Raw genomic sequence first — 18,452 nt, forward strand, 5'->3', positions numbered from 1 at the left:
TACAGTTAGCCCCTAGAGGGATAGTGAGAATAAAAAACAAGTGACTTGTGGTTGGGTGTCTATGTCAGTAAAGATTAGACAGAAGGACCAGTGTGTAGGGATGGAATCCAACTCAACAGAGTAGGAAAATACAGAAGGGCAGCTAGGTCAGGTATGGGCAACATTTCTCCACCTCAAGTAAGGCAGAACCAAGGCATATCTGAAGAGGAACTGGTAAAAGCAGAGAGGAGAGCAAGTGTGGACTAGGGCTCCTGACCTCTGCCCATCATTCTTCTAATTCTACCCATCTGAATACTCACACTGAGCTCAGCCCGGAATACAAACAAGTATGGAGTTTGTCCTATCAGACTGCTTTATGGGAGGTGCTTCTGGGGCTCTCATCACGAGCAGACATTAGTTACCAAGGAATGGCCGAAGCAGGAGGCATGCACGGCCTAACGGGCAGCTTCTGACTCAGCTTGACAAAAGGCTAGATGAGGCTGTGAGATACAGTCTTGTCCTGGAAGTAGTTCTGAAAAGAGAGCTTCAGGAGCCAGCAAGATGACTCCGTGGGTGAAAACACTTGCCATGTATGTGTGACAACGTGCAGTCCCCAGGACCTGCGTCAGGAAGAGAGAACTGACTCCACAAAGTACTCCTCTGACCTTCATACACATGCCAGAGGGCAAAAGACCATGCAAAAGTAATAGTTAAAAAAAAAAAAAAAAAAGACCTTTGTGGGAATCACTGTGCTTTCTGAAGAACTTCTATTTCCTACAGCCATTGGTTTCTTCTTTCTTTTTTTTTTCCAGACAAATGTTTAGGCTGTAATTAGGAATTATGCTAGTTTTGTAAAGTGGTGGTTTGTAGGTTCTTTTCCAGTAACCATGACCTCACGAGTCCTGAGTAGTCAGCTGGGTTTCTGGTACCAGGCATCGATCCCCTCTTGTTCAGTTGACGGTTATGGCGGTTACGCATAGGGTCACTGTGCCATCCTGCTCATCATTGTGGTTTACAGGCTCCACAGTTGGGGAAGACTGTCGGTGGCCTCCTTCCTTTGCAAACTTGAATGGGACCGTCTGGTGCCACGAAAGCTAGTCCTCAGGGCGGAGGCGTTCAGGTCGGTTCCAGCTCAGCTGCCTCTGGGCCTGGTGTGCATGGTGTTCAGTCAGTGGCTGAAGCTCAAGAGCTGGTCTGAAGCACATGGTGTTTTCAGCGGTAGGGACTCACCTTCTCCCTCTAGGGGACAACCTAAAACCATTTCTGTATTTAAAAGTCAAAACCAACTGATACAATACCAGCCCATTTGTGCATCCTTCATCCGTGCAGAGGAAGAGTGTATGCACCCGTGGGAGCCACGGAGTGATTTCTTCTGTAGCTTCAGTTTGTTTGAGACATGCTCCATCATCACACAACACAGGCTGGCCTGGAACTCACTGTAGCTGAGGATGACTTTGAACTTCTGAGTTTCTTGCCTGCTGGGCTTATGGGCTGGAAAGGCACTCAAGCATCCTGAGCCCAATGGCATCATTAAACCTGCTTTAACAGCTAAGTAAAAAAATAAAGCAACCCAACAATAGCAACATTCATTCAAGCTCTAAAAGAACGACCATGATATTGAAGCATCATAACAATCTATAAAAATGAATCAAATCATATGGTCAGAGAAATGCTGACCAGGAGTGTCATTTTAAAGAAACTTTCCCAAAGAAATACCACATTTTCAAAAATACAACTAACTGCCAACTTCATTCTAACTAACAGTCTTGTAGGGTACACAGAAAGTTTTATTCTAATTCTAAAAATATGAACAAAATATAGAATCAAAACTTGTTTCTCTCTCTCTCTTTTTTTTTTTTTTTTTTTTTTTTTTGGTTTTTTGAGACAGGGTTTCTCTGTGTAGCTTTGTGCCTTTCCTGGAACTCGCTTTGGAGACCAGGTTGGCCTCAAACTCACAGAGATCCACCTGCCTCCGGCTCCCGAGTGCTGGTATTAAAGGTGTGCGCCACCAACCACCTGGCAAAACTTGGTTCTCTTTAAATCTTTTCTTTCTTTCTTCACTAGGCCATGCTAGTTCTTCATGCCTAAAGTAAGACAAACTAGAACATTTTAAAGTTTCTTGCTAATCTTTATTCATGAAAATAAGCAACTCAGACATTAGCAGTAGCACATTCTCTCTGATGGTACACAGTTATTTACATTAAGACTTTGGCATTTAAAGTGATACAGTTTTTGATTGCTAACTAAGGTAAAGTTTCATCTTTAGCTGTACGTTAACCTTAACACTCTGGAGTTGCTGCGTCGATCTGGAGGCGAGAAGCAGACCTATCACAATTGCCTTTCAAAGCTGTGCAATCCCATTTTTGAGACTAGGGTTGAAGACAGCTGCATGACGGTATTTTACAAGCAAACCACCAAGTGCTAACTGGAATAGCTGTTAAGAGCAGGTTTTAATGGAGACTGGAAAAACTGGGGGAGAAAGAGGTGCAGCTATTCCTTAAGAAATAAGTTTAATGGTTTGAAATCTTTTACAAAATCCTACTGGAAAAGGAGATAATAACATCTGACAGAGATGAAAACAGTTCTCGGTACACTCTGGCCACCAGCCACAGACCAGCACGCTTCCTAGCTCCAGATGGGAATCTTCAGAGTATGTGCAGCAAGGACAAGGGAGCCAACTGTAGGGCCGCGCTAACCCTCACGTGTTTATGATGTTGGTAAAGTTGAAGGATGCATGTATTCATGACACCTCCACTGCAAATGCCTCCTGACTCCTAACCTTACATCAGTGAATTCTAAGTCTGTAAGTCCTACCCATCTACTTATAGTCATCCTGTATATGCACCTATAACAACAACAACATTGCAAATCGTATTAAAAGATGGATGCCCTTTACTTGGAGTTGAATCCCTGTTATCAGTAATACTTAAATTTCATTCAAATAGTAAAAATTAAGGCATAAATTAGCATTTAAAAATCAAAGTATAGCTTTATCTATGAAACTTAGAGAGACCAAAGAAAATGTACTCATAGGCTAATGCCACTGTGAACATAAAAGGTTTTATACGTTTTTTTCCCTCAAAAATCTGTTTTAAAAAGTGATTGACTCACTATTGGGTAAATGCCAAAATGCTGCATTTTGTTGTTACACAAACTTTAGAAGTGCAGTGCTAAAAAACTAGGACAAAAATAAACCCATTGTTTATACAGCTGAAGGTTATATAAAGCAGGTATAAAATCTTGTTCACTAGAACAAAGAAACAGATCTTCAGAGAATGTTCCAGCCCCCAGAAAGCAGCAGAGAAACCCTCATCACGTTGTGTTTCCATCCACTGTGTATCTGTAGATGTGTGTGGTGTGTGTACATTTATTGCATGTATGTGTGTATATGGGAATGCGTACATGGTGTGTGTACATCTACTGCATGTATGTGTGTATATGGGAATGCGTACGTGGTGCATGTGCTCAGCAGTCTTTTTAGCCTCATTATTCCCAACCTTTGCTGCTTGATCTAAAACACAATCTATTCAACCAATACCAACAGTGTGACCTCGCATTTGGTAAAGTGCAGTCAGCCTTCCTGCTAATGAAGGTGAAGCAGGTGTGGTACACATGCTACACCATCAGACAGAGCTCACAGTGGTGGAGAAAATCCCTATTTTAAGACAAATGTGTCACTGAACTTATTTATATGTCCTAAAGGCACACTAATGAGACGAGTAATGAAAAACTTATGAACATGAACTATCACACTTGGTTCCATAAAGTAACAGCCTACTGGTTGACAGAAAACTACTCTGGTGTTCACAGTCAACTACACTGTACCTATGTGTCCTGTGCCACTAGTAATTCCTCAGGACAGTTCCAAACAGGCCTTTCTTCCCATGTGAGACTGCTCAAAATGGGGCTTCAAGGACTCCGCCAAACCAAACCAAGACAACTCACTAATATTGAAGGCAGTAGCTTTAACCAATGTGTGATTAGTTTCTTTCCTGTTTATAACTGGTTTCTCTGAAGCATTTCTTCCTTATTCTGTCGAGGCCTTCTATTAATACAATAAACACACAGTGACTGCACACACATGAACAGTATCATTTCAAACACTGCCCTAACATGCCCTGGGGTCTGCTTCTTGGCTCTTCAAGCTGGGAATATTGCTCACTGATCCAACAAATATTTGCTTTTGTTTCTGATGCAAATGATCTAGATACAAACTAGTCACAAGACAGTAGGCTGCTAAAGCCATCTCTTTCCTCAGAATCCTTGAGTATTTTTTACCTGACTGCATAAAAACACAAAACAGGAGCTCCTCAAGTGAACCCCTAATATTCAGTGTGAAATGGTTTGGAGTGGATAATCAAACTCTCACAGGGAAGTACCTTTGGTAAATCATGTGCCGGTACAAGCTGCTCACTCTCCTCATCAAACTGAAATCACCTTGTCCATGAAAACAAATCTCATAAGGAGTGTAACACTCACATAATCAAGTGATGGCTCACGGTACAGACATTCTAAAGCAACCTAAGCATGAGGCGCCTCTGTTCCCGCTTACAATAACCGAAGTCAATAGAGTAAGAACACAGAGGAGTGTCTTGGGTCAACATGGATTATCACCACCACTGTTTTGTCAGCATCACAAGTGAAGTTCTATAGAGAAAACATTCATGCATAACACCTTTCTCTATTAAATACACATATCGCTCCTATAAATATGCCACCATATGAAACACTGATTTTACATCAAAGTGTGTTTGGATAACAATTTTGCATTGAATAACAATAAATTATACTCATTGCTGTATAAATTGTTGAAAAAAAGTATTACAGATGTTTACAAAGAGTTACAGTAATACATAAAAATACATTGTTAAAAATAGGAAGAACAATGTATACCATAAAAAAGTGTTTACAACCAAGCAGTACGAACATTTGGGGGTTTTGGTCTTAGCAAAAAGCCACTGGATGTGTCCAACACTGATCGATCAGTCTTACAGCTGAGAGCACTGGTCGCACTGGATGTCCTGGAAGCTCCTCCTGAAGATACACAAAGATAAAACAATCTCAAGTATCTGAGCCAAGTACATAAGCCATCATTTGAGAAACTCCCTGTCCTAATTTTAAGTCCAGGCTGGTTTCCTTCTTCATCACAGATATGTCTAATACTCTAATAAAATGATTCTCAATAGATCTGAACTTTAGCATTCCTCGTGGAGCTTAAAAGCTACAACTTCTATAAAGGAATGTGTCTGACTCTCTATATTTTGTATCCCCTGGCACTAAATTCCTATATCGCTAGGGTATACAGCTGGTTAAGTCTGTAACTGATCACATGTCAAACATTAAAAAGAATTACACAGTAATTCTGTAGTTTGTTTGTCTTAGTTATCTAGTGAGGGAAAAAAAAGACACATAAAATGGTTACAGGGTATTAGCAATTGTCTCTAACTGGCTAGAGAGAATGTCTCAGCCACATTCAAGTAGCCTATCTGTTAATTTATTCTTTAAAAACACACATTGAATTAAAAGACTCTCTTCCAGTGTCTAAGAAAATACTGCTATTTTCACTCATTTTATCTTTTGGTTTTATCTTTTATGCTACCATTATAATCTGCATATGAAGCCTTAAGTTAAGTGAAATATAACATGGTAGTGAAAAATAAAATGCATCCCAAAGTTAGCATTTTCAATTTCTATCGTAAGAACATAAATTATGCTTGTTATTTTAAAGAGAGATAAACGACTCAACAAACAAATAGGAAATAGCTTTTTATATTCTTACTCAGTGGGCTATAATGGCCAAGGGTAGATCTCACTCGTCTAATGGACGGTGAAGGGTTGAGATAACCCATATTTCGATGATAGTCCATCAGCTGCTCGGAGCGTTTCATGCCAACTGTTGGCTTCACAGCTTCAAGCCGTTTCAATAAAGCCTTCATAAAAATATGAAAGTTAACACGACATAAATACCAATAATTTATAAAAAGTCAGATACTCTACAACTTGAAATTCACTAAGGAAAAACAGTGTGAAGTCACCACATGCATGCCAGAAAATGTCCTTACTTGCGTTGAAGAAGAACGTACACCCACCCTAGACATTTGTCCTTATACCCACAGATAAGTGTAATCTCTCTTCATCGAGGAAACTTCTCTTTATAACAGAAAAGACATTACAGAAAACCACAACCAATCATAATGCAGAGTTGTGGAGCCCAGTCCTAATGCATACAGTTACAGAACAAAGCTCAGGGAACATTGCCAACGAGGGGTTGGAAAGACAGTCAGAAGATCAGGGAGTTACACACATAAAGTCTCACTACCATGAGCTGAACAAGAACAACAATCAATACATCTCAGGGAAAAGCCCTTGAGGCCTCACCCTACACAAAAACTGCAGGCAACTAAACAATGCTAAGAGTGGGAGAAATAGTCATACTCAGGGAAGAGCACACCCAATGGTTAATTAATACCAAATGGTCAGCCCGATAACATACCATACATACGAGGAACATTACACAGGCTGCGTAGGCTGGATTTAGAAATACATATATAAATACTTGTGTGTGTGCGCGTGTGTGTGTGCGCGCGTGTAAAACAGTAAAGAAACAAGGGGTCATACTTTGAAAAAGAGTGAGGAGGGCTCATTTGCTTTATATGGATGGGTTTGAAGGTCAGAAAGGGAAGGGGAAATGATGTGATTACAATCTCAAGAAATAAACCAATTCAAAATCAGAAATACACTTTCAGAAAACCTCAAGAGGTTTTCCCTAACCCATACACTAACCACACCACTCTGATTAAACAGCATCTATAGCTTGAATGTCAGGTGTTTCCCTAAGAGGCTTGGTCCCTAGCTGGTGGTGCTCTTGAACAGCGCTGGGCTCCGCTGTCTCCTCAACCTCATCTGACCTCATCCACTGATGAGCTAACATTGAGAGGACTACTAGAGAGCAGTGGGAACTGAAGACTGGGCCTACATGAGCAAGCCGGCTGCTAGGTGCACGCTCTAAGAAAGCACTATCTTGTCCCCAGCCTCCTCTTCTGTCTCTCTCCACTTCCTGACTGTCACGAGATAAGCGACTTCCCTCCACCATGCCCTTCTACCATTATGTCTCCACCTTGCCACAAGCCAAAAGCAATGGTGCGATCACCCACGAACTGAATCCTTGAGCCAAAGTAACCCTTTCCTCTCCTAACTGTTAATCTCAGATACTCTCACAGCAGCCAAAGGTGGCTTGTGTACACCCTTGACAGACATGCCAGCTTACAGTATTTAGAAAGGGACTGCAAGTTGACATACAATAAACTGATTTCCTTGTATTGTCATAAATAGGAGACAGAATGCTAACATCCCAAGTAGAACCTTTGAGGTCACCAATTATCAAAGTTATGACAGGTTCTACCTATATATTGTAGAGAGCAGAAGTGTTGACTGCAGCCACGCTTCACACAGAACACCGAGGAAAGGCTATGTGAGCACTGATCTCAAGCCCCACACACTCAATTTCTACCGCCCAATTGTTTTCTGTACCTTTTCCCTTATGTATTTAAGATTCTGAGTAAAGTCTACCATGGAAGAGAAGTGTTCTAGCTGTTAAGAAGTCAAACAACAGTTAGTTACTACAGAACACAAAGCCTTTTGAGGATACACAGATCAACAGGTCAAAGCAGCACAGTTGCCATTAAGACGGCACTTTCTTTAATATGATTAAGGCTAATATGAAAATTCCTAATTGTATTTTTAAAGTATTTCTTTATTTTATATGTAGATGTGTGTGCCTGGAGTATATGTGTATGCCATGTATTTACTGGTGCCCAAAGAGGCCAGAAGATGGTGTTGGATCCCTTGGAACTGAAGTGGCAGGCAGTGGTGAGCCCCCATGTGGGTGCTAGGAACAGAACCTGGGTCCTCTGCAGGGGCACGAAGTGCTCTTAACAAGCCATCCTCCGGCCCCACTCATTCCTTCTTAACTCAAAACAAAAGCTTTGGATGTTCAGAGATCTTTGAGAAAGGAACATGAAAGAAGAAGCCTTGGGGATTGATCCATGGTTCTGTTTTACTATTTTCTTTAAACACGACCTTCGGGGTTGGGGATTTAGCTCAGTGGCAGAGCGCTTGCCTAGCAAGCCCAAGGCCCTGGGTTCAGTCCTCAGCTCTGGAAACAAAACAAACAAACAAACAAACAAAACCACGACCTTCTCTGGTGCAAGCTGATTTTTATCTGAAGAAGAGTATGCCCATATGCACTAAGACTCACAACCAGCCTCCCGAGTGTAAAGGACAAGTTCCCTTCACACAATCATTTTCTCTTCTTGTGCAGAACATACATTTACCAATTTAAGCACAGAACTCATTCTGTAGCCTCTTAGAGCTTCACTGTTGGGAACCATCAGTAACACCCATCTCCAAACCCTTTCTCAGCTTAGTGTTCTGCCCCCATCAGTCTCCCCTCTTGCCTCTGATTGAGGCTTCTATCGCCAGCATCGTCAGCATCTCTGAGCCATTCTGAAGAAGGCAGAAAAGGTAAGGCACTGAGCAAACTACTCAGGGGAAGCAGTGTCGACAGAAGAGGCACCTTAGAGTAGTGGGGAACCCAAGCGTGGTGACAGAGAGCTGAGGGGAACCACAGGAGGCGGACAGAACTCGTGCTCCCCAGCTGCCAGCCAGGGAGACAGGCCTGTCCTTTCCCCTCAAAGGCTGGAGAAGCAGTCCCTCCCCAGTGAAGTCTCACCAGCTAGAACTAGTTCTTGAGCTCAGTTAGGCTCTGACTGTTCCCTCTGAACATGGTTTCTAAACTTTTTCTAAAATAACAAACCATCTTGGTTTGTAGATGGAGGAGCTGTACAATAGAGCTGCGGACTTTCCTAAAATGACAATCTTGCACAACAAATTCCCAGGTATTAGATTTCAGTGCATTTTACTGGGCAGATACATTTGTTGACTTTTCTGATTATCCTAATAACTACTCATTAAACTGTACACCATAGAAATCTTGACATTTTCAGTTCATCTGCTAAAATTGCGTGTGTGTGTGCGTGCGTGCATGTGCGTGCGTGCGTGCGTGCGTGCGTGTGTGTGTGTGTGTGTGTGTGTGTGTGTGTTTCTTTTTTCCTAGTATGAGGACAACGTTGGTCAGGGGCTGAGCCTGGGTCCTCTGGAGCAGGGCCAAGTGTTTCTGACCTCTAAGGTTAGCATGCAAAAGAACCTGAAGCCAGGACAGCTGGAGATGCATTAGACCATGCACCAAAAAATAGAAATGTTTATAAAACTCCCGATTTCATAAATCTATTTATCTAGTTGGGTGCACACCTTTCTTCTTTAAATCTTAAGACAACTTCAGTGCTTACTTACCAGAGGTAAAACACTATAAAAATAATGATGAATATTAAAATTTAAAATAATTTTTCAGTAAGGTTAAAAAACCCCTACAAAACCACAACTCATTCTGTACTCTGATGGATAGGTCACTTATGCAGAAACTTAGGGAAATAAGAACATTCCAAGCAGCTTTCCAAACCACAGGGAACTTTAAAGATGATAGCAGAACACTGTAACAAGTCTAACAGGGTGGGGGAGGGGAAGTAGCAGGGAGACTGTTGCTGGGTACCAAATACCCTAAGTAGGAGGGACACATTTAAGTGTTCTCTATCACTGTGGGAGGACTATCAGTTACAAAAGCTGAGTGCTTTAAAAGAACCGGAAGAGAGTTTGGAGGACCAGAAGACAGAGAAACATCTTTAAAGAGACAGAAGCTCTGCTTATCCTAATTTAATCATTACGTACTCTCTATATAATCACATGCTAACAATTACTTGCTAATATGAGTCTGGGGGCTTACACTGTCGTGTAGGCACTGACTGTTTCTTAGCCAGATTATTTGGTAGGCATGTTAGAATCAGAAAAAAAAATGAGATAACATATAGTACCCATAATAGTACTCATACACTGCTTGAAATCTCATGCAGTAAGGATTTTGTTAGCATTAACACTGCTTTGTATTGTTTTCCAATTGTCTGACATACAACATGTCATCTTCAGGCTAGGTTATGAATTAGATGACAATCAGCAGTATTTTACCTTTTTCTACTGCTTATAGAAAATGAAAGACATTACTACTGTTTAATAGATCATAATGACAGGAATGATTCTTTAAATTCCAAATTATAGTTTATAAAACCATAGAAATGCCATTCAAATCAGACTCCAAGAATGAATTTTAAAATAATTTCTCCAAAACTTTTTTGGAGTAAAGTTGTATTTTTAAAATTATGTCTATTTAAGGCAAAGAACGTTGTTTTCTTATACATTATAAAATGAACACAGTTATACTAGTCAACGTATCATCTCAGTTACCATTTGTGTATGTTGTGTGTGAAAATTATAGTCTATTCCACTGTCTACCAGGTTTCAGGTATGCAAGCTAAGAAAGTTCTAGATACCTAATATACAGTAGTGATGTCAGGTGATACTTCTGCTTTATGTCTGTCTATATATTTCCTTTAAATACTTTCCAGGAAGTATTCTTGGAAAAGTTAATGCTGCCTCCTTTTGATACAAACAATGAATGAATATTAACCATCCCTGCAGATGGAGAGAATAGTTTATTGTTTTGAAAGTGGTGAAGCAAGGACTCTGAAAGGTCAATAAAACGTAGCAAGTGTCCAAAAGCCAGGGAAACGGAGACAAGGCCTCTCCCATGTCCTGTGGGTTACAGTCAGCTTCTGTCTGCTATGGAAGGATAAGCACAGGAAGAGGAGAACAGTGAATTATAAGTTATTCCAGAGTTTAGTGCAAGGTTCCGGTCAACCAGCAGATGCATAGTTTTCACTGGATGTTCTTAAGATCTGAAACTTCTAAGTTTATGATACATTACTGTAGCTTTAAAAATAATATATGGATAGGGGAACTTGGAAGTAGAAAATTTATGTTTACTTTATTATCTACTTATCTGTACTTTTCAGATAAAACCCTTACACACACTCTCTCTTCTCCTCTCTCCTCTCTCTCTCTCTCTCTCTCTCTCTCTCTCTCTCTCTCTCTCTCTTCTCTTCTCTTCTCCTCTTCTCTTCTCCTCCCCTCCCCTCCCCTCCCCTCCCCCTCCCCTCCCCTCCCCCTCCCCTCCCCTCCCCCCTCCCCCCTCCCCCTCCCCCCCCTCTCTCTCCTCTTAAAAAGCAAAATAAAAAACCCCAGTAAATTAATTTCACTTAAGTTGTAGACTCTTTTCCTGAATATTTGGGGAGACCTTATTTTATCCCTAATACTGTTTCAAGTATGCTTCTGCCTTTTTTTCCTGACATACAATTGGAAAAATGAACTAATCTCACTAGACATTACAGCTAAACAGTATGTAAGTAAGTATCCTTACTCAGCTAACTCTTCTGCTAAGACTATTTTTGTTTTTCTGAGGAAAAAGGATACAGATCATGTTCAAATGATATCCACCCATCCATCCATCATTTAACAAGAACATTTCAAAATTCATGACTTGTAAACTTGGTCACTGTTCTGGAAATAGTCTTGGTGTTAGAGTCCTATGAAGCAAGTACCCCCTCTGCTGAACAAAACTGCACCTTACCAGTCACATGTGCATCCTCTCTCCTCTTTCTATCCCTCCTCCTTTCTTTTTTTTTTTTTTTTTTTTTTTTTTGGTTTTTCGAGACAGGGTTTCTCTGTGTAGCTTTGCGCCTTTCCTGGAGCTCACTTGGTAGCCCAGGCTGGCCTCGAACTCACAGAGATCCGCCTGCCTCTGCCTCCCGAGTGCTGGGATTGAAGGCGTGCGCCACCACCGCCCGGCCCCTCCTCCTTTCTTTCTTTTTTTTTTTTTTTTTTGATTTGTTTTTCGAGACAGGATTTCTCTATGTAGCTTTGCGCCTTTCCTGGAACTCACTTGGTAGCCCAGGCTGCCCTCAAACTCATAGAGATCTGCCTGCCTCTGCCTCCCGAGTGCTGGGATTAAAGGCGTGCGCCACCACCGCCCGGCAAAGATTTATTTATTTATTATGTATACAGAAGAGGGCGCCAGATCTTATTGCAGATGGTTGTGAGCCACCATGTGGGTGCTGGGAATTGAACTCAGGACCTCTGGACCTCTAGAAGAGCAGTCAGTGCTCTTAACCTCTGAGCCATCTCTTCAGCCCCCCTCCTCCTTTCTTTACTGTTGCTGGGGACAGGACATGTAACAACACTTGAGTATCATCTATACTCCATCGATATTTATCTGGATATAATAGTTAATGAAAGGAATGCTAATATCTGCCCAGTGAAAGAGATACTAAGGATCTTGAAATTTAATAGGCCATATTAACCATTTGCTTTTCACTCTAGGACTCCATGTTATAGTCTTTACACCTTCTCTGCACAGTACTTTACACTCTTGATTTAAGACCACACAGCTTCTGAAGTGTCAACAAGTTAATATAAATATTGGAACATAAATGTTTTAGTAGTCATGCCTATTAACCACCTGATTTTTCTTTATTATCAGTGACAGGACAAATCAGGAGATAGATTTATAAATAGTCTATTTATGATAGTCTATAAATCAATGGACTTTGTTTGTCCTTATACCAGCCAAAGAAATAACTATTGATGCATGTGGGGTGTGTGTGTGTGTGTGTGTGTGTGTATGTGTAAACAGAAAAATAAGGGTTTGGTTATAAAATAAATATGAAAACAAATAACAGAAGTAACCAGTTAGGAAACATGATAACTATATATAATAGCACAAAAATATAAGTGTGAAGAAAAGTGCAAAATCTCACTACTGTGGGTTACAAGAAGGCTCAAATAAAGGGAAAGGCTGCATTTCTGACAGCAAGGTACTATTTTAAGAGTGCTAAGCTGGGTGGTGGTGGCACATGCCTTTAATCCCAGCACACCTGCATTGCCTGCACACACATCAGAAGCACACACCTGCACTGATTGCCTGCACACACAGCAGAAACACACACCTGCATTGCCTGCACACACAGAAGCACACACCTGCATTGCCTGCACACACAGCAGAAGTACACACCTGCACTGATTGCCTGGACACACAGAAGCACACACCTGCATTGCCTGCACACACAGCAGTACACACCTGCATTGCCTGCACATACACAGAAGTACACACCTGCACTGCCTGCACACACAGCAGTACACACCTGCATTGCCTGCACATACACAGAAGTACACACCTGCACTGCCTGCACACACAGCAGTACACACCTGCATTGCCTGTACACACAGCAGAAGCACACACCTGCATTGCCTGCACACACACAGTACACACCTGCATTGCCTGCACACACACAGAAGTACACACCTGCATTTCCTGCACACACAGCAGAAGCACACACCTGCACTGATTGTCTGGACACACAGAAGCACACACCTGCATTGCCTGTACACACAGAAGTACACACCTGCATCGCCTGCACACACAGAAGCACACACCTGCACTGATTGCCTGCACACACAGAAGCACACACCTGCATTGCCTGTACACACAGCAGTACACACCTGCATTGCCTGCACACACAGCAGAAGTACACACCTGCACTGATTGCCTGGACTGGGAAGGAGGCATCCAGAGGATGGGGAGTTTAAGGCCAGCTTGGGTTATACATTGAGACCCTATCTCAAAATGAAAACAAAACAAGAAACCAAACACAGAATTACTAGTACATGGTCCAGCAACTCCATAAACACTTAAAAAAGTGAGAGCAGAGACTTGAATAGACAGTTTCATGTCAGTGCTCACTATGGAATCACCCACAACAGGGAATACAGAAACTATACTTACATCAGCAAAGGGAATAATCAGAATGCTACATACCTACAAGGGACTATTATTCAGTTTTAAAAGCTGCTCTTGCAGAGGACCTGGGTTTGCTCCCTGGCACCCTCACACCGGCTCACAATCATCTAACTCTAGTTTCAGGATCCAATGCTCTCTTCTAATTTCCATGGGCACCAGGCATGCACGAGATGCACATACATACATACATACAGGCAAAACTTCCTGAGACACATAAAAAAAATCAATCTTATTTTTTTAAGTTTTGATACATGCTACAATATGGATAAATTTTGAAACCATATTAAATGAAATAAGCTGGCTACAAAAATATTGCATGTATCCACTCATATAAAATACCTAAAATTGCCAAATTCATAAAGACAGAAAATGGTCCAAGGCCCAGAGGGAAATCAAGATAGATAACCTAAACCTGAATCTGAGCTCTGCTACCTGCTCCCGGCTTGACCTGAGGTAGTTCCCTGTGCCCTACTCAGTATCGCACTTTCTCTCGTGCCATACCGTCTCATTCCATGAGTGAATGACCGAACATCTGTAAAAAGAGGCCTTTAACTGTCAATTAAAACAGGCTTCAGAGACAAATGGACACTCGAAAACAGAAAATAAACACTAATGTCTACAACATTAGTAATTCCACATTTTCACAAAATATGAATCAAACACCGTTAACATGATGTGCAGAAAGATACTGTGCAGCTAGCTCATAACACACAAAACTCATTTCAGTTACTTTGTTGGTACCTACCCTTTGCCATGTGTGGGATAACTTTTGAAGTGTTTAAGACTATCTTGGGGATAGTGCTAGTAATAAGCACACAGAATCTGTTACCAGGCCAGGTTCACAGAGGTTTAAACAGAAGCACACTGGTAATGAAGCATAATTAGGGTCAATTTTGGAACTGCCTTAATTTTAACAGCTTTTTACATTCATCTCAGTTTTAACTTACAGACTTACAGAGGTCTAATTTTAGTTTATGATTTCTATTTAAGAGACTACCTAGGTTTAAGGTTTGGGCTCAGGTATTCCCTTTGGGCAGTTATTTAATCCAGTTAGGTTTTAGGTTTTTCATGTCTGTGATACTTTTAAAAAATGACTACCTCAAAAATTTGTTAAGATTCAATAAGCTAATATGTGGAGGATATTTAAACCAAGGCCTAGTGTTCAGTAAGTTCAATATATAGCAATTACTATGAGTTGAATTTTACTGAAGAAAATGCTATGCTATAATAGTTTAAATGAGAAATTTTCAATGGTTTTCTGTATGTATGTATTCTTTAAAATATCAAAGTAACTATATAATTCATAGCTGCGAATGTTGCACTCATTTCAAGCTGAGGACCAAATTTGACCTAGTCCAGATTACCTATCTTTACATAATTTCCAGGCTACGATGAGGTAAAGCTGAGTTAGCTAGGGACTGAATACATTGCAGAAGAATACATCTGGCCCCTAGGAACCATTTCCTGAAACTGTACAGTGATTTAGCTAACCTAATCAGGAACTATGAAACTTTCAGTATTTTCTTTTTCTCTTTTCTTTTGGTTTTTTGAGACAGGGTTTCTCTGTGTAATAGCCCTGACTATCCTAGAACTCACTGTAGACCAGGCTGGCCTTGAGCTCACAAAAATTTGCCTGCCTCTGCCTCCCGCAGTATTTCCTTTTAATAAGCCCTTAATATACACTCGGCCAGCTAAGAAACAGACATGGTTAACTTCTAGACTCACAACTTACCACAGTTTATACCACATCTATCTATGTACATTTATGTAAGTAAACTTGAAAAGTTGGCTATACTTGGATTTCCGGTAAGTTGTACTTACAAGTCAGTACAAAAGCAATTTTTTAATGACTAAAAGATGTGTTACTTACCAAATTTTCTCTTTCAATCCTTTGTTGTTCCCTCTGTCTGTTGAGGGCACTATGATATAACTTAGGGGGATGGCCAATAGATCTTCCGGGGATTGTACTTTTACTTCCTGGTTTTTCAGCCTGTCTTGACAGTTCCTTCAAAAGCCTCTGATTTTCCCGATCGATCTGCCTCACCTCCTCTCTTGTGAAGGAGTAGTTTTTCCTGGGCATTACTGCAGGCTGATCAAAGTGATGTTTCTGTGGTCCCTTCTTATCTAATTGCAGAAAAGCTACAGAAGGAAACAGAAAAGTGAAAGTGGCTGAACAAGTAGCTACAATGGTACACATTTCTTAAAAATATCAACTAAATTAACAGAGGGATGAAATGAGCTAATGATTTCTCTGTGTACGAAAAAGACTGGATGCAGCTTAGAGTTTTATGTCCCTGGGTCCTTTGGGCATAGAAGCTCCCGCAAACGGGAATTCATGTATGTATGTATGTGACACTAGTTCTTAGGCAGGTAATTCACAAAACATACTCCTGCCACATCTACTGTTTTCCTACAGCAGTTTGAATAGCTAGGGACTCTAGGAACCTCTGGGTTGAGTGCACTGATAAAATAATTTAGGTACACTTTTTGTTAATGGGAGGGCATGTTTCAACAGTAACAACAGACGTTCTTGGCAATGACTAAGGGAAGAAATGGCAAAAATAAATCCAGACCGGTCTAGAATTAACAACTTTATCTGGAAGTATTACACCACGAAAGCCATGGGTTTTAATACTGTTAAAGTACTTCTGCTATGAATGCCAAACATTAAGCATAAGCCAAAATGAACACATTATATTAAAGATATTTCAGGCCAAGAAAAAAATTTGCACACTATGATTACAAAATGATTTTTGTTGGGGTGGTGGTGGGAACTGAACCCAGGGTCTTGTCCATTATAGGTGAGCATGGTACTACTGAGCTATGTCCTCTGCCTGAAAAGAATTTTTAGCAACACTTAAAAACTGTTACAAAAATTTTCAGTAAGCATAAATATTACTACCACTTGTGCAAAGCTTCTAAAACCACTGGGTGAATGTTTCTACTCGAGCATATTCTAAAGTAGTAATATACTTGATCAGGTTAACAAGTGTAGTTCTGGTTTTGTGGTATTTTTAAGATTAACCCCCACTATTCTGTGTGTGCATGGCCGTATCTGTCAGGGTGCATGCCATGTGCATATGGAGGACAGAGCCAACCTGTGGACCAGGCTCTCCTTCCACTTTCCAGGGACTGAACTCAGGTTTCCAGCCTTGTGCAGCAATTGCCCGACAATGTCTACTTGTCATCTCCACAGCCCTTAAAACAGTATTTTTAAGTAGTGCTTGTTGCTATTTGACTACATGCTATTCCTTTTTACATGTCTAGTTTATCATCTTGTTCTGTTAGACATAGTGCTGTAAAGGGAAGAGGTATTTTTAAGCCCCATTTACAGAGTTTAACCCAATCATTTGGGCAAGTGAGCAGCAAAGCAGTAATTTTACTTATGTTTATACCACAGACTCCAAAGACTACTGAAGATTATAGGAACAAGCAAACAAAACAGATACATAGTAGCTTCCTCAAGAAAAATCAAGGAATTAATGGTTGATAATTAATCAATGGTAGTTGAAAACCACACCAAGTAAATGACAAATACACATAAAAGCTGGGCGGTGGTGGCACACGCCTTTAATCCCAGCACTCGGGAGGCAGAGCCAGGCAGATCTCTGTGAGATCAAGGCCAGCCTAGTCCACAGAGCGAGATCCAGGACAGGCTCCACAGAGGTTTCTAGATTTAGCTATATATGAAATTCTTTAGAAGCTCATTCTAAAGGAAATTAAATTACATTTCCTAATGTCACTTTAGCTCATTAAACAATCAAGCAACAGCCTCCAAAGGGCAGCATTTAAGCTCTCTTCCACTGAACACAGCAAACAAAACAGATAGCTATTTACCATTGACAGTAGGTATTACTATGACATTTTAAAAAGTGACTATGCTAACTGGCATAAATATATACTCCCATTCTTTCAAATAAAATCTAAAAACAAGTTTTAACAAACTTTAAGGACTATAGATACATTTATATAGCTGCAACTACCTAAACATTTATTTACAAATACTGTTTTCTCTGGAAGTTTCCTTCATGAAGCAATGCCACACGAACTCTTGACATCTATTTCAACCCGTAACCAGAAAGAGCCATTTCTGGCATCCTTTAAACCCCCTTCCGAGTACCAGTTTTACTCTGGCCCTACTGGAAACAGAGAACACTTTAAGATGTGTATGTGATGCAACCAGGGGAGATGTCATAAAGGCAACATTGTCTCCACTCCCACAGCATTAGTTCTTTAAAAAACCCTCCCAGGGGGTGGGAGGGGAGGGGAGCGCTTGCTAGCAACGCTTGGGGTCCGATTCCCGGCTTCTCACAAAACCGGGTGGGAATGAGGGTACACAGGTGTAGTGTAATCTGATTCTAGCACTGGGAGGTGGAGGCAGAAGAATCAGTAGTTCAAAGCCATTCTCAGGTACATAGTGAGTTCCCTGATAGTCTGGAATACATAAACCCATCTCCAAATAACAAAATAAAAATCTGTTCTGTAGACAGCCATAACCTCCATAGAAAAACCCAGTATAGTTACTTTATACAGCTGATTAAAAAAAAAGATTTCTTTTTAAAAGTCAACAGTAATATCTAAATTTACAGATTTATTTGCTTTCATAATTAAAAACTTGTTAGATGAGAAATTCTGTGACATTCTTTGGTGTTCCCCTCTGAATTTCTGTAGG

General features: G+C 40.7%; 1 protein-coding gene across 8 annotated transcripts in view; it reads right to left on the reverse strand.

Moving 5' to 3' along the window:
- Positions 1-2,086: 2,086 nt before the first annotated feature.
- The window catches only part of Cfap97 (cilia and flagella associated protein 97), a 41,924-nt gene continuing 25,558 nt past the window's right edge, over positions 2,087-18,452 (reverse strand). For all 8 annotated transcript variants that reach the window (XM_076553364.1, XM_076553360.1, XM_006970883.4 and 5 more), the window contains 3 exons: positions 15,651-15,919; positions 5,759-5,909; positions 2,087-5,013 (listed from right to left, as the gene is read on the reverse strand). In XM_076553364.1, the coding sequence (XP_076409479.1) occupies positions 4,886-5,013; positions 5,759-5,909; positions 15,651-15,919 (548 nt within the window). In that variant the 3' untranslated portion in view covers positions 2,087-4,885. The remainder of the gene's footprint in view (positions 5,014-5,758; positions 5,910-15,650; positions 15,920-18,452) is intronic.

This window comes from Peromyscus maniculatus, chromosome 17 (genome assembly GCF_049852395.1).
Source record: "Peromyscus maniculatus bairdii isolate BWxNUB_F1_BW_parent chromosome 17, HU_Pman_BW_mat_3.1, whole genome shotgun sequence".
NCBI classification, from domain to species: Eukaryota; Metazoa; Chordata; class Mammalia; order Rodentia; family Cricetidae; genus Peromyscus; species Peromyscus maniculatus.